Here is a 15,694-nt window from a genome sequence, read left to right as displayed (position 1 = left end):
TAATATCCATTCTTTAAAAGTATAATAAATATATAAACCAAAATATACCCAACACAGCTGACAATTTCAATCTAGTTTTTAAACCAAATGTTACAATAATTTTCTGTAAGGTCATCTAAGCCCACAATTCCATATTCAGCTTAATTTTTTAGCTGTATTTTATACACTTGAAAGATATTACACATTATAAATGCCTTCCTTAACTGGTACTTCCTTTTTACGTGTTTACTAAAAGAAGCAATTAATAGTTTGAAATAGAAAGTATCAGATAAATACATGATTCATGCTGCAGTTTTCCATATGCTGACTACTGCCAACTTTACAACTTGGCAAATGCGGGGAATATCCCAGCTCTACCCTTGCAATCCTCCTCTAGGACCAGCAAGAAAATATTTTTTCAGGATTTAAACATCTTCTGGATCTCTGGTGTGCTACGGGTAAGTTCGAAAAATATAATTGCTAGACCAAACCTTACTGTAGCTTGCTAGACTCTGAAGTTTCCCGCTTCCCAATAGCTGGCACATTTTCCCCCCTTCAGCTTTGAGAATCAGGTAAAAGAAACTCGAAACCAGCACCCAAACCGGGGAAATCTGCAGTCAGGCGGCAGGTGGGGACATGCTGTTCTGCCGGTCATTTGATCCTTTTCAGGGGCTGCAGCGTGGGGAAGGCCAGGCCTGAGTTTCCTGGTGTTATTCCAAGCCTGCCTGTGCCAGGCCCGCACGTGCAGGCGGTGTTCCCCCGTGTCACACAGGCTGTCCCGGGCGGTGTTCCCCCGTGTCACACAGGCTGTCCCGGGCAGTGTTCCCCCGTGTCACACAGGCTGTCCCGGGCACTGTTCCCCCGTGTCACACAGGCTGTCCCGGGCAGTGTTCCCCCGTGTCACACAGGCTGTCCCGGGCGGTGTTCCCCCGTGTCACACAGCCTGTCCCGGGCAGTGTTCCCCCGTGTCACACAGGCTGTCCCGCTGTCCCGGGCAGTGTTCCCCCGTGTCACACAGCCTGTCCCGGGCAGTGTTCCCCCGTGTCACACAGGCTGTCCCGGGCAGTGTTCCCCCGTGTCACACAGCCTGTCCCGCAGCCCCGGAGCGCTCACAGCTCACCTGGCCCTGGATCTCCACGCCAGTGACGAATGAAGCGCTGGAAGGCAGTCAGCACACACCCATCCATCGTCCTGGCACTGCCTGCCCGCTCTTTGCCTTGGCAACTTCACTCCATAGAGCTTCTGGAATGCATGCTTTTACACCACTTAGAGCCCTCCTCTTTCCATACTTTCTCCCATGGTAACCACCTTCACAATAATTTTGCTTTATGTACACACAGAACTAAGAGCTACCTGTTGCAAAAATAATTTCAAGTGGTTTGTTAAAATTTATACGATTGAACTTTATTCTCCTATCAGATCATCAATATATACTGCAAGGTACAATCAGAAGCAGTGAAAACCTGGTACGGATCAGAAGCAGTGAAAAGTTATTTAAATGCTGTCACAAATTAAATGGCATTCTTTTCCCCATTTAAAGCAAAATGCTTTAGTGTGGCTTGTGAGTGTTCAGCAAGCAGGGGTTGTAGGGACACAGTGATTATCTCAAAGGATCAGACATTTATGCTACATGATTGTGTTGAAGTCAGCTGGCATTTTGTCTCTGGATGGTGTTTTTTGTTGCAGGAAAGACAGGCTCTAGGGTATTGTGGAGAGGAAGATACACGCACAGAAAAGAGCAGAAAAGCAGAGAGAGGCTAAAGAGAAACTCACATGGTTCCTAAATCCAAATTGTTTGGACATTACACCCTCCAGCTGGATGCTGCTGAGAAGGACCACATGGCCTATTCAACAAGCCGAGTGCTTGCTCGAGTAAGGCGCTGCAACTTCAGCTTCCAGCGCTGGGAGTGATTTACACAATTCACTGGTAGGTGGCAACACTGCCCAGAGCTAAATCCTGTGCAGACACGGCGGGGGGAAGGGATCCCCAGCCTGGGTTAGTAGAGGGGCTACACCAAAAGCACCGTAAACTCAAACTTAGACCTACTTAAATTTTTGAAGAAATATGGCTAAGTCCTTCCTTTTTCACATACCGGTCACACTCAAAAATCTGAACCTTAAAAGAAAAACCTCCAGAAGCGCAGGGTGCGTTTCTGACCGACGGAAAGGACAGCCAGCCCTTTGGCGGCGTGACACGCCGAAAGATTTCCAGGAAAGGGGGGAGTAAGGAAAAACAAAACAAAGGGGGAAAAGCAGACGCGCTGCAGAGGAGAGCCCCGTTCGCTGTGCCGGGAAGGACGGGCAGCCGCGGCGGGCTCGGCACCGCCCTCGGCCCGGCCCCGCCCGCCCGCGGAGCCATAAGAGCGGGGCCGTGAGAGCGGGGCCGTGAGATCGGGGCCGTGAGATCGGCATTGGGCGATGCAGAGCGCGCTGCTGCTGCTGGCGGTGCCGCACGGCGGGCGCATGGAGCGGGGCGGCCGCCGCCGCAGCGAGCCGGAGGAGGCTGACAAGGGCAGCATGAAGAGAACGATGTGAGTCCCCCCCGCCCGCGTTTTCCTTGCCTTCGGGGGCTGTGGGTGGCTGCTGCTGCAGGAGCCGCCTCAGGGAAAGCGCTGCTGTCTAAAGCTCTGCGAGCTGTCATTTTAAACGAGCGTATCCCTCTTCTTTTTTCCCAGCATTAAAGATTGGAAAACAAGACTGAGCTACTTCCTGCAAAACTCTTCCAACTCTAACAAAAGGAAATCTAAGAAGGCAGGGAAACACCGCAACTACTTTAGGTAAGTTATGAGAAGGAGACTCGGTTTAAACAACTTGAGTGTTCTTCAAAAGCAGTAAAGCTTGAGCAGTGTAGGCTAATGTTCTCACTCTCTTTCTGCAGACCTTCGCCTGAAGAAGCGCAGCTGTGGTCAGAAGCCTTTGATGAACTGCTTGCTAACAAATGTAAGTTTGTCTTTAAAAGGTAACATTTGGGATCAAAGGGAAGGAGAAGTTTATGTGTCTGTAAGAGTGTACTTCCTTTCATGTCAGTATTGTAGCTCTCACGTAAAGATAAATGCTTTTAACTTCTTAAAGCCAAAATACGTAGAAGTGATTTTTTTTTTTAATGTAAACTGATAATAAAACAAAGAATATCTCAGTAGATTTTGTTTCTTTCTTGAAATCCCCATAGCTATAATCATACCTGTTAGCTTGGCTTTGCCAAATGGGAGAAAGATGTTTCTTCCCTGAGCTCACTGCATAAGCAAAGCAAATGCTTTCCAGTTATGTGGAAAGGATCATGCAACATGGGTTCAGTGATCTTGGGGTTTTACTGTAGCTCTGCAAGAAGCAGCATTCACTAGCAAAGCAAAATGACTAAGAAATAATACTACTATTTGCTCTTTGAGCTTTAGTCATCCTTTCCATTGAAAGAATATTCCAGAGTACTGTAGCAGTCATTTACTGCAGGGTAAAGGTTAACAGAGGAGAGCTTATCTAGAGAGAAATGGTTTTTTTAATGCATTCTCAGAAGGAAACATAACCATAGAAATGGTTTTATTTTTTGTGTTTGCCTAAGAAATGGCAAGCTCAAAGGGTCATCTGTGAAGCTGTTAAAGCATTAACTTGCTTACAAACATAAATTATGGATTTTTTTATTGCCATGATATTGCTGAAAAAAATAGACCTACAACAAAGCATTCTGGTAGAAGCTGATATAACCAATAGGTAAAATCAAGGTTCCTGAAATAGTTAATTGATGATGAATATTTTTTTCTTTTCTTAGATGGTCTTGCTGCTTTCCGAGCTTTTTTAAAGTCTGAGTTTTGTGAAGAGAACATCGAGTTCTGGCTGGCCTGTGAGGACTTCAAGAAAACGAAATCGCCCCAAAAGCTGACATTGAAAGCAAAGAAAATCTACAATGACTTCATTGAAAAGGAGGCTCCCAAAGAGGTAAAGAAAAGCTGCTTATACATAAATGCTCTGCTGTATGAGTTCTCACAGCTGTTATTTTTTTGAACTTAAGATACAGATGTCAAACTGCATTGTGCATAACCTCCCTGTTAATGTCTGGGTCTGAATACAAGTGCCTTTTCACCAAGCTGGAAAATGGCACAAGCAGCATTGCAGAGAATTTCCATTTTAACTGTGAAAAGATAAATCTGAATTAGCTTTGGTTTTGTGCAAAGGAAGAATTATCTTAAAGAAAATTTGACCCAATAATTTGACCCTGCAGTAATGGGGGCTTACCTTTTTCACCTCTTCAGAAGTAGTACTGTGCATTAACACTTACTTGAATTCTGCTCTAAGGAGTAATCTTTCTGTATTTCAGATAAACATAGACTTCCAGACCAAGAACATGATCGCACAGAACATCCAGGAAGCCACCCATACCTGCTTCAGTGTGGCACAGAAGAGAGTTTACAGCTTAATGGAGAATAACTCCTACCCACGGTTTTTGGAATCTGAATTCTATCAGGAACTGTGCAAGAAGACGCCTATCAGCAGAGCAGCCCCGGGCACATGAGAGATGGAGAGGAAGGAGAAGCAACCTCTGGGCTGGCGAGGAAGCCAAGCCACAGCTCGTGAGCAGCGTCCCGACCCAAAAGGCTGGAGCACCGAGCACTCAGGCTGTATGCCACAGTGCAAGGACAAATATTGACTTTGGTGCCAAGCTGATGGCCCGGAGTGACGCTGTTGGAGGGTGTTCAGGGGAGATGGCAGAGGTGTGCCAGCCAGCTGCTGGCACTGGCCTTCTGCCAGAGCTGCAGCAAGAGGTGGCTGTGCAGGAGCCGTTCTGTCATGGGAGCCATGTAGCAGGTCTGGACAGAGCTTCCTTCTTGTGAACAGAAGCTGCTCTCTGCACTCAGGCATTGCTGGGAGCTTGAGTAATTGGTTGCCTATTTATTTTTCCTAAACATCCCCCAGTGGGATGCTGTTGTCGGTGGCTCGGTGTGCTCACACCGGTTCTGTTACTGCCTCGAGCTGCCAAAAGCTGTGCTGGGTTTCTGTGTAACTTCTTCACAGTAACAGCACTGTGAGAGGAGGAAAGGATAGAGTAACTCTGTTCCCAGAGGAACAGGTTCTGCAGCTAAAGTATGCAGGGCTGGGTTGTGTCAGCAGGGCTGTTGGGGCCAGACTGAGGGCAGAACTTGGCCAAGGTGAACAGGAGCTGTATAGTACTATATTTATATGTGGATAATGATTGTGTTGAATGCTGCAATGTCATAATTCTGTCTTGAAGACAGCAAGCTTCAATGAAGTTTTATTGTTTTTAATAAACTATTTTGGTACAAAGTTTCTTTTGTTGCCCAATGTGTGTTGCATACACAGATAAACACTGTCTGGCACTGGACTCCAGAGTATAGGGACTGTGGGTCCTGGCTGAGATCTTAATAGGGCTAATTTTAAAGCAGTTAGTTCTTAATCTATGAATTGAGTTTTCTGTTTGTTTTTTATCAACAGAATAAAAACCTTCAGAGCTTGAAAGCTTAACAGGGAGACATGTTCAACCACATCCTCTGTGAAGCCAATTTCTAAGACAGGCTAGGCACACATTCAGCTACCCATGATGCCAGATCAAACAGAGCTGCAATGCTGCTGTAGCTCACAGGATGACGTTGGGAACACAGGCACCCATGGTACTGCACTTGCTCCTGCCCAACAGCTCTTCTTCAGAAAGGGTTTAGGAGGATTTTAATATCACAAAACCTGTGCAAAGTCAGGAGAGGCACTAGTACAATAAAGGCTTTTGACTCTCAGCTAGATGACAGTTGCTTGGGGAAAAGTTACTGGTCATTGTTATTCCATGTACTATTTTTCCCAAAACCAGTCTCTAGTTAGCTTTGTGGCATCTGCATTTCAGGTCTGTTTCGGTCCTGGCTCTAGCTATTTTTATTCCAATGCTCAGTTTCTCTGCTTTAATTGCTGATTTCATGTATATCCACAGCAGTCACTTCTATAACACTACAGCTTTCCAAGCATCAAGAAAATTCTAACTGTGGTTTTTTCTACTTCAATTACACATCCTAAAAGCTGTTCAGAAGCAGTTCCTTCAGGTCCCTATATATGCATTGCAGGAGAGGAGCCTACAAAAAAGATGGAGAGCGGCTTTTCACAAGAGCATGGAGTGACAAGAAAAAGGGGAATGGATTCCAACAGGGCAGGTCAGACTAGATTAGATATTAAGAGGAAGTGCTTTGCTATGAGGGTGGAGAGGCATTGGACTAGGTAGCCCAGAGAAGCTGTGACTGCCCCATCCCTGGAAGTGTTCAAGGCCGGGTTGGACAGGGCTTTGAGCAGCCTGGTCTGGTGGGAGGTTCCCTGCCCATGGAAGGGGGGCTGGAACTAGATCATCTTTAGGGCTTATTCCAACCCCAACCAGTCAATAATCACATGAGGATTCTATGTATAGTGAATACATACATACCCGCAGATGTACACGTCTATTACACTGGCTCTGTGCACAGAACTTTATTTGGTATGGCCCCCACCTTGCCATAGGTGGCTGGGGCTGTGAAAGCCAGCTCTCATGCGGCTACATTTGCTGATCAGTTAAGTCCACATAAAGAAAGCACAAAAAAACCCTCATCCCAATAATTTCCTGCAACAGAGGTTTTTTACTAACAAGGGAAAACAGATTTGGGCTGATAATTGCTTTTGTAATATAACAAAATAATAAAAATAGCACGCAGTATACCTATTAAAGACTCAGACCTGGGGCAGGAATAATTCCATGAAGATTCAACTGTGACAATTTGTGATGTGGTAATTACCCACATTTGCTGGTGTCTTGTTTAAAGGAAAGAAACATTTCTAGTTTCAGCAGGTGCCTGAACAACTCATAGCACAGTATGTAGAGGAAATTAAGTGGGGCTGTCAGGCCTGGCATCCCTGCCTGAGGCTGCCCTGGGGTATTTTTAAAATCTGACTTATGAGTATTGAGCATTAGCAAGGCCATGCAGGCAGCTCTGCAGCTGCCACAGAGCGAGCCACTGGGCTCACAAAGCAACCGAGCCATGCTGAGTCCCTGGCACAGTCTGTCTGCAGCACAGAGAGGCCTGGCTCCACAGCCAAGCTGTGCAGCAAAACAACCTGGTATCAAAGGTTGGTTAAAAAAACCAAAACCCTTGATAAAAGAGAAAAAAAAATTAAAACATCTTGTTTGTAAAATCCAACACACAACATTCCTTCCAATTGCTGCTCTTCCATTTTTAATCTGTTTTCCCAACTCCTAGGAGGAAGCTTCACTAGAAAACCAGGTAATACAGGCATATTGGGAGTGCTGCAACCCGAGATAATGATATGAGCATTTCCTGTGGAAATAAAACCCAAACAATTGCTTTAAGAGATGCTGGTTCTGTACTCCAGGCAGCCTTACAGCTGCAGTTAAAATTGATACTCTGGTATCAGTATCCAATGGCAACAAATAATAAACCGCTCCTTCCCCCACCGCCTGTCCACGTTCACACACCCCCAGTTCCACCAGGCTGCCCACAGCCAAACACACTGTGATGGCAGGGATAGGACTGACACGGGGACAGGATTGGCATGGAAGCAGCAAGGGGAGAGTGACAGAACTGGGCTGCTCTGGGCCAAGGTCTGGGTGCTGCTCAGCAGCTGGCCAGAGCACTGTCCATTTTTTAGCAGGTTATAAAACTGCTCCTGCCCACATTCGCTATTTGGGATACGGGCTGGAGCTGCCCAGGTAGAAAAACAAGAAGGATCTCAGTGAATAGCTGCGAAGGAGCACAGAACCTGGACAAATGCGTAAACAAGCCTAGCATTGGTAGGTAACAGACATTCTGCAAAAAGCTGAGGAGTGAGAAGTGGGCATCTGCAGGAGGGCACCCCAGCACCTGGGTGCTGCCTCCAGCCACACAGCGAGCCCAGATTGATCCCAAGCAAGTCACTGCCAGCTCATGCCATCCTAACATACCTGATAACTGCACACAGGTCTGAGGACCTGGACTTGCTGAAACACCCCCGCTGTTGGAGCACATGAGACAGAAGTCTCTCAGAGTCCTTCAGCAAGAGAAAGAAATGTAGGGTTTGAATTAGACCCTTTAAAGAAGCTGAAATATATAAAACCACCTAGAAAAGAAGTAGAAGTGTAACTTTAAGTAAGTCGAGGCAGCACTTTAAGTAAGTGGAGGAAGCAGTTAGTCATAGTTTTAAGTAGAAACGTATCTTAAGTGCCTTAGGAGACTGTGTTAGCTAGTAAGGCCCTAAAACCTAGTTTAAAGTTCAGTAACTTAGCTCCAGACATAACGAAAACATAGCAGAACATTGCTTGCGTTTCTAGATAGAATAGATAGAATTATTCATGTAAACAGATAAAGCTATATGCGTAAATAGATAAAATTATATGCATAAAACATTTAGGTAATAACTGACACTACTTTGGTATTAGTTTTGTACTACTTTTGTACATGAGAATTATGCTAAGATGGTTTAGAAAGATATGTTTTAGAATTGTGTTTTTAGCTGATTGGTTGTTTTTTATGAATTAAATGCCCCTGTAATGGGGTGCAAGGAGAATGAAGAAGAAGAAGAAGAAGAAGAAGAAGAAGAAGAAGAAGAAGAAGAAGAAGAAGAAGAAGAAGAAGAAGAAGAAGAAGAAGAAGAAGAAAATTGGCTGTTATTCCTCCTGCTGCTGCTGCTGCTTCTTCTTCTTCTCCATGATCATCATCATCATCAAGAAGAAAGAAGCCTGCTACTGCTGCTCCTTCTCAGAACTTTGGACTCTATGCCAGGGACTCTATGCCAGGTAGCAGCTGCTGCTGCTGCTGCAGCTTTTGTTCAGGAATTTATGCTAGAAAGCTTTTAGCACAGACTTCAATACCTTGAACTCTTTGCCTTTGAGACCCAGCAAATCTGGAATAACAGCAACTTCTAACTGTCCACATACGACTGTTTTTAAACTACAATGTCATAATAGTTGGTATTTTTCCTAGCTGCTAGAGGCAAGGAGTTTCCTTGATCATGTATCACATAAAAATACACCTGTCACCTTTATGACAATAAAGAGAAATTCATAATTGCAACTGGAGTATCTCTAGCAATTCCTCAAACAAGAACTTGAAGCAAAGACTACACAATCATTTAAAAAGCAGTAAATCTAATTTTTTAAGCCATCCACATCATTTTGAGAAACTAGGTCAGGAGTTTCAACTGACCGCATCCGGCAACAATCTGGGTTTTGAAGGGCTTGCCTAGACACCACAGCACAGGGCAAGCTGAAGGAGAGTCCTCTGTGCTGCCAAGAGGCAGCGTGTAAATTAACCTTCCAAAGAGCAACACCAAGGCTGCTGACCCTCATCAAGTGCTCTGTGGCGCAAAGACTGGAGAGGGCCTCTGAAAGCAGGGTGAGCTCAGCAGCGAGGATGATTCACCACTCCAGGAGAATGGGAAAGCAATGCCATGCAGAAAACAAATGATAGTGCAGGGATCTTGCTCCATAGATTTGTGTATTGTGGCTGAAAAATAAAACCAGACTATAAATACAATCAATCTGCTTCTCCACTTGAAATTGCATCTCTTCCTTTGGAAAAGGGGACACTAATGATGATTTAAAGGGTTGTATAGGCACACATGTATGTGTGTGAAAGGGTTTCTTGGATGAGACTTTCTGATTTGGCAACTTGAACAGACAAGAACCGTGACCTTTAGAAATAGTTTTAGGGTCTTCTTTTTTTGGTCTTCCTGTGATTCAAGAGGGAAAAACTGGTCAGAAGCTGGGAGAGCATTCCAAATTCAATTTCCTTCAGGTGGCACAGCTAACACGTGCCAGAGAGCCGCAAGGCTTCTACATCAATGCAAGGCACATTGCAGAGACAGGCCAGAAACGGGGCTGGTGGCAGACCTGTCTGCCTTATGTACAGCTTAGGATGTTTATCCATCTGGGAGCAAGAGCTGTATGGGAGGCTGCACCTGCAGCAACATTCACAGGGGGAAACAGAGGCATCTCAAGGCTGAGCTTAAATGGAGACCCCTCCAATGGGCAGCAGGTGGGGAGTACAGGAGGGACTGGGCAGGGCACTTAAACCTTAAGGTCCTGACACAAATATGCAGATATCCTTTTCTGAAAGTTCCTGGGCCATCCATATGAACTCATCAGCTCAGACTGTTTCTGAGGGGGCTCCACACTCAGATTTGTGGTGAACACCCTCAGCAATTTGCCTCATTGAGTTCTGTAGCTGTGCTAATTGGCATTACCCTGAGTGCCCTGACTGGGAAACGAGGGCTGGTCAGCCCAGGGAAAACAGTCCCACTGTTAACTTATGAAGGAGTTTCAAATGTGAGTCCTTTGGCAATCTTTCATTAAAATAATCATTTGGATCAGAGTTTCCAACAGCTACAAAGTACCCATGAGCATCAATTAAAATATGTTCCATTAAAAATATTAAATATTCCATTCTAGATAATCTAATTGACATAAATTAGTACTTAAGTTTCCCAGCCAGTTTTCCCACTTGGGATCTCATGGAATAAGTTGCGTTTCTGTGTTACAGATTTAGACTAGAGAGCAGCTTGTTGGCTTTTTGGATGGGAGCCTGCCTTTGGGCTTCAAGCGGACATGGTACTATTATGATTTTTACAGGGCTCAGAAAGTCAGCTGTCCAATATGGAAAAGACATTCGGGAGCAGAGTGGGCAGTTTAATGAGCTGAACACCCTTTGCCTTTGTGGGCATCCGAGGGAAATAGAAATACCAGGAGCACAGCAGAGGGGCTGTGCTGGTACCCTCTTGATTTGACTATTACTTTTAAAGGCCCTTGGGATCAGCGGGTTCGATGGCAGCGGCCGGAGCCGGTGGGGCTGAGCCTGGGAGGCCAAGGGGCACTGGGGGAGAGCCGTCCCCAGCGTCCCGGGGCCATCCCAGCTGTGGCATGTGCAGAGCTTGGCAGCTGCCCTGCTCTCAGCAGGCTCTGTACCGTGTCAGGGAGATTCTGTGCCGGGTGTGGCTGCCCTGCCTGGCACCTGCCCAGCCCGAGCACGGCTGCTGGCAGAACTTGGTTTCTGCTGTTTGCTGCCTCTGATACCTGCTGTGGGCTGGGTCTAGGCGTCGGCACACAGGGAGCAGTGCTTGCCAGGCAGGACAGCACTCTTCGGTGGCCTTTGGCTGCCATCGGCACACCGAGATGTCATTTTTGTTCCTTGCCCCCCTGCAGACTGCTGGCTTTCGGAGCCGAGTCCTTCTGTTTTCAAAAAGAGAGACCGGCTTGCTCAGCAGCCAGAAGCCCTTCAAGATGAAAATTCCAGATAAATGTGCAGCGTAAATGGGTCACAGTTGAGAGCTGAGGGAGAGATAAGCCGTGACTTCAGGAGCAGAGAGTCACAGAGCTCTGTGGAGGTCAGAGTGCAGTGACATAGTTACACAGTCCCGCTGGCTGCAGCTCTGTGATGCTGTGGAGATTACGCATGTTCCAACAGGCTAATGCCCCTGTGAAAGCATAGGTCACTGCTGCAAATATACAGAATATCCCAATAAAGGCTTCTGGCTTCACTTTTTTTAGAGCGAAACACAAAGTGCTGCACAGAGCTGGCTGTCAGAAGGGGTTGGGTAGCTGTCTTGTAGCTGTTTGAGCCCACAATGTCTCTGAAGTGTGATGTTCTGAAACACAAACTTGTAAACAGTTTCTCCTTTTGTATGTTTCCTTATAAAAACAAACAAACAAAAAATCACAGTGGTATAAACCCCATTGTGCTCTGGAGCAAGCAGCTTTTGCACACTGAAAGGTCTCTTGGTCTGCTCCTGCACTGTAACTTTTGGAGAAGGTACCTACACCTCATATGCAAGAACTTTAGTAAATCTCTTTGTAGTTTTTTTGTCAAGGATGCTAATTTTGGGAGAACCTCCTGAAAGGGGCTTTCACCTGCCTTCCCTTTTCATGGCTGGAATAGGAAGAAATATGCTTCTTTATCAGCTCTATTGGACACCACAGTTATCAGTAATTTCATTCTTGTGAGAAAACCAAACATTTATCAGGGCAACAAACCAATGACAATGCCTAGTATTGAAAGAAGCAGCAAGAAGCAACTAAATGATTTGCAGCCCACATCCTGGCTGATGCACCTGTCCTGCAACATGCCTGCTGCACTTAACCAAGACTAATTATTACGTAAAGTCTACTTGAGCAAAGTCTATTTTTTATGATGTTCATCAAGGGTTTGAAAATGCACAGTGTTGGATCTGCTGCCAAATAACCCCAGAGCAGCATGGAACTCCTGCTCTGTGCAGAGTTAAGAGTCTGCAGAGGGAAAACCAGCTCAGCATTGCCCAGCTGACCGTCAGTGGGATATCCTGCATCCAGGGATAGCCAGAGCCCTTCTCCAGCCTCCCTTGAACCAGGGCCTTGACACCCCATGGCCTCACTCTGTGACAGAGATGGGGAAACCAAATCATTGATTGTTAGTTAAGGGATGTACGCAAGACCTAGAATGATATATTAGGAAATATTAAATACAGATCCTCAGTTTTGTGTGGGGCAATTATATCGATCTAGAGCATCCATAAAATCTCAGTTTATGGAGTATAACTGAAACAGCAAAGCAGGAATTATACCCATAATAGCCAGCTCCTAAAGATAGCACCTAGAAACCCCAGAGGATGGTGAGTCTCTCTGAAACACCCCTGCAGCAGTCACTGGTACACTTTTTAGAACAGGAGTATTACTCCAGCCCAGCAGCCTAGCTTAATTACAGGAGTACTGGGATTGAAGAGAAGCACCCCTGGCACAGGAAGTGGATTCCCTAGGGAAGAAAGACAGAGCATTCCCACCAAGCCAACCACTTGGCTGGCGGCATGGTCAAAACAGGACTTTGCAGAGGATGGCTGGCCACTAGTGAGGGGAACAACCTGCCAAGCATTTGCTTCAGCCCCGTGAATCACCACTGAGTGAAGGTTTCAGGATGGGAGTCATCCCCTGTTTCCACATGAACAGGTAGAATTAGCATGGACTTGGAAAGGAGTCCCTGTGGAGCATGTTTTCCACCAGGAAATAGTAAGTGACTAACGATGATGGCAGTCAACAAGTTCGGAAATAGTGAGCAAAGACAGCAGCAGCTCCTCTGAGTAAGCACAGGATGGGGGAGGATTGCCCTGCAGCTGCCCGGGGGAAGAAGGGCTGGGCTCAGGCAAGTGCTGCTCGTGACAGCCAGAGGGACAGGAATCAATGCTACCAGAAACAATCAAACATGAGGGGAACAAAGTACTATTTACAAGCAAAGAACATATCAGCCGCAGGTTTTGCATGGGGTCTCAGTGCCACAGACAACAGAACTGTCACTAAGGAAGTGTGGATGTAGCTGAGAGCAGACTGCCAGAAGATAGGAAATGTTCCCCCCTTCAGATCAAGGGGAGCTTGCACTCCCCAAGGGTAGAAATAATGCAGCTGCTTTGCTGCTTTGCAGACAATAAAGCATAGCTTGTGCCTGTGGGACTTAGTATGGCCTAAATTACTTTTTCCGGCGACAAGTCACTTGCAGAACTGACATAACCACAAATGAATACACAGGGTTACTTTAATAGCAGTTTACCCCAGCCACATTGGTGCAGCTTTTTTAAATCTCACCATGCTGTTAACATGTGTGTCAAAGGACCTGGAGTGACATCACCAGCTGGGTGACAGCTGCTTGGTCATATCCTCCCCAGTCCCACCACACCAGGGGACTGACAGGGCACAGGATATGCCTGTGCTGGGACAGCATCAGCATTCTTCCTTCAGTGGGCTTTCCATGGGGTGTTGCTAGCTGCATGGATTCAGGGAACTCTGCTCAGACAAACGAAGGATGTGTCTCTCGTTACGCTGTGGTCTGACGCACCCAGAGCAGCTGCTTTCCCGAGAAGCAGGACGGTCACACTGCCACACTCCCCCGCTCCCTGCCTGTCCCTCACTGCCCTTGCATCTGATTTAGCAGCTGTGCAGCTGCTGTGGAGCTGGATGAGCAAGCTGGTCAGGCAGGAAACTGTTCTTTTTTTGGTGGATTTGTTTTCCACAGAATCAGATCACTGGTCCAACTTAGCCTGCGGCCACCGAGATGCTAAACAAGGGTGACAGGGAAGAGAGGGACACACTGGTGAGACATGGCCTGAGATACAGGAAGGTGTGGCTGACTGACAATATTTAAATTTTACAGATCACCTGAGCACCTACTGGTGTAAAATCAGAGGTACAAGGTTCAATTATGGCCTGGAAATAATTTTAGTACATTTGTAACGTGACCTGACCTGAGTCACTGATGTAATTCAAATGGGCAAAAGTGTCAATGGACAAAGCTGCTCAGAACATTACCATCCTTTTCCAAAAGCAGCCCGCCTGGCTTCCAAACAGGGCTGGAAAAGCGCTGATGGAAATTCATATCTTCCAGCAGTACATCTTCATTTATTTAGTGGCTTTCTGACGACGAGCAGTTTCCAGAATAAGTAAAACTCATGCTGTTATGGAATAGGATACACTGCCTACAGTGTATTGATTTTTATAAGGAAAATATCAGACCACAAATCTGCTGCCAGGAGACTGTTTTAAGTGATTTAAGTAGCCACCTTTTTTTTCCTGCTTTCACCAAGCAGTGATACCTTCCCAAACTAGTTAGGATCATACTGATTTACTCAAGGACCCAGTATATTTGAGATGATGGTTAGTTCTAACTTACTGTGTTGCTGCATCTTTCTTCCTGCAGAGTTTATAACTATTCTGCCCCTCTCAGGCACTACTCATAACACAGAAAGTGGTTTACCGGCAGCAGGTACAGCTCAGCAACAGCAGCTGTAGCTGATGTTATTATTGACTGTAGTTACTGGTTACATTTTGACTGGGGCCGAACAATTTTAATTGAAGCAAGCACTTTAACTGCTCTTGCTTGAACAGCTTCAACTTGCACCTAAATTTGCTCAAGTTGCAAGGAAATTTTATTTACAGCACTTGTATGTTCCTCACTAACCAGTATTTCCTACTTTAGTCTCTCCCAAAGAGGCAGAGATGCATTACTTGAAAATGGGGTTGAAGTAAGGCAGTGCTATGATTGATCCCTGAGGCAGTTTCAGGAATGCCAAAAGACTTGGATAAACTGCCACAGCAGATTATTTCCCTTTCCCAGAGCCTGAAGACTGATGATAATGATTTCTATTCTTGAAGTCTTCCCCAGCTACCGTTTCTATTTACTGCCATAGCTGCAGTGTTACAAAACTCAGGGAATCCTTTTCACCCACATTTTCCCCTTGGCAGGAGCAAATAACATCAGCAATACCAGGAATCTTTTTCCCTCCGTCATCCTTTTATGAAGAAAGAACCCAATCTGTCCTTGATGGCTAAGAGCTGGATCTGATGTACAGAAAGTAACTGTGAGACCTTGGAGCCACATTTCAAACCAGGTTTCTAGTTTGAAATGTCTTTGAAATGTAACTTTTCCATATCACCAAATGACGGCAGTTGCTAACGGGCGCATCTTGAGCCGCAGCACAGCTTTCTTTCCATTAACCTTGGCAGCTGCCACCTTCCTCCCAGGAAGAGCATCTGGTTTTCCAAAATAGATTCCTCACACAAGCAGCATTTATATTTCCCAATTAACCTTTCACAAGAAGTCAGGTTTTGTCTGAAACTGGTTTTGGAAGCTCAGCTAACGTCACTTCAGTCACATCACACCTGCAGTAATGCCCTCTTGCTTTCCTGCCGGGTAAGGATCAAGCACTCCAAGACCTACAGCTCTGCTGGAAAGTCTCAGCTTCAAAACTTTCC

The 15,694-nt window shown here is 45.9% G+C and overlaps 1 protein-coding gene across 1 annotated transcript; it reads left to right on the top strand.

The window, feature by feature from the left end:
- Positions 1 to 2,392: 2,392 nt before the first annotated feature.
- Positions 2,393 to 5,253, top strand: RGS2 (regulator of G protein signaling 2). Its single transcript, XM_058030131.1, has 5 exons — positions 2,393 to 2,510; positions 2,655 to 2,756; positions 2,858 to 2,919; positions 3,743 to 3,909; positions 4,289 to 5,253. The coding sequence occupies exons 1-5, from the start codon at positions 2,398 to 2,400 to the stop codon at positions 4,481 to 4,483; spliced, it is 639 nt and encodes a 212-aa protein (XP_057886114.1). The 5' UTR covers positions 2,393 to 2,397; the 3' UTR covers positions 4,484 to 5,253.
- Positions 5,254 to 15,694: the final 10,441 nt, after the last annotated feature.

This window comes from Melospiza georgiana, chromosome 9 (assembly GCF_028018845.1).
Source record: "Melospiza georgiana isolate bMelGeo1 chromosome 9, bMelGeo1.pri, whole genome shotgun sequence".
NCBI lineage: Eukaryota > Metazoa > Chordata > Aves > Passeriformes > Passerellidae > Melospiza > Melospiza georgiana.
The sequence above is the reverse complement of the archived record's forward strand: the minus strand, read 5'-3'. Positions and strand labels throughout refer to the sequence as shown.

Excerpts from the sequence above, each read along its gene's own strand:
- RGS2 (XM_058030131.1), top strand. The coding sequence starts at position 2,398 with ATGCAGAGCGCGCTGCTGCTGCTGGCGGTGCCGCACGGCGGGCGCATG. Across the intron at positions 2,511-2,654 it reads GGCAGCATGAAGAGAACGAT|CATTAAAGATTGGAAAACAA; the intron begins GTGAGTCCCCCC and ends CTTTTTTCCCAG. Across the intron at positions 3,910-4,288 it reads AAAAGGAGGCTCCCAAAGAG|ATAAACATAGACTTCCAGAC; the intron begins GTAAAGAAAAGC and ends TCTGTATTTCAG.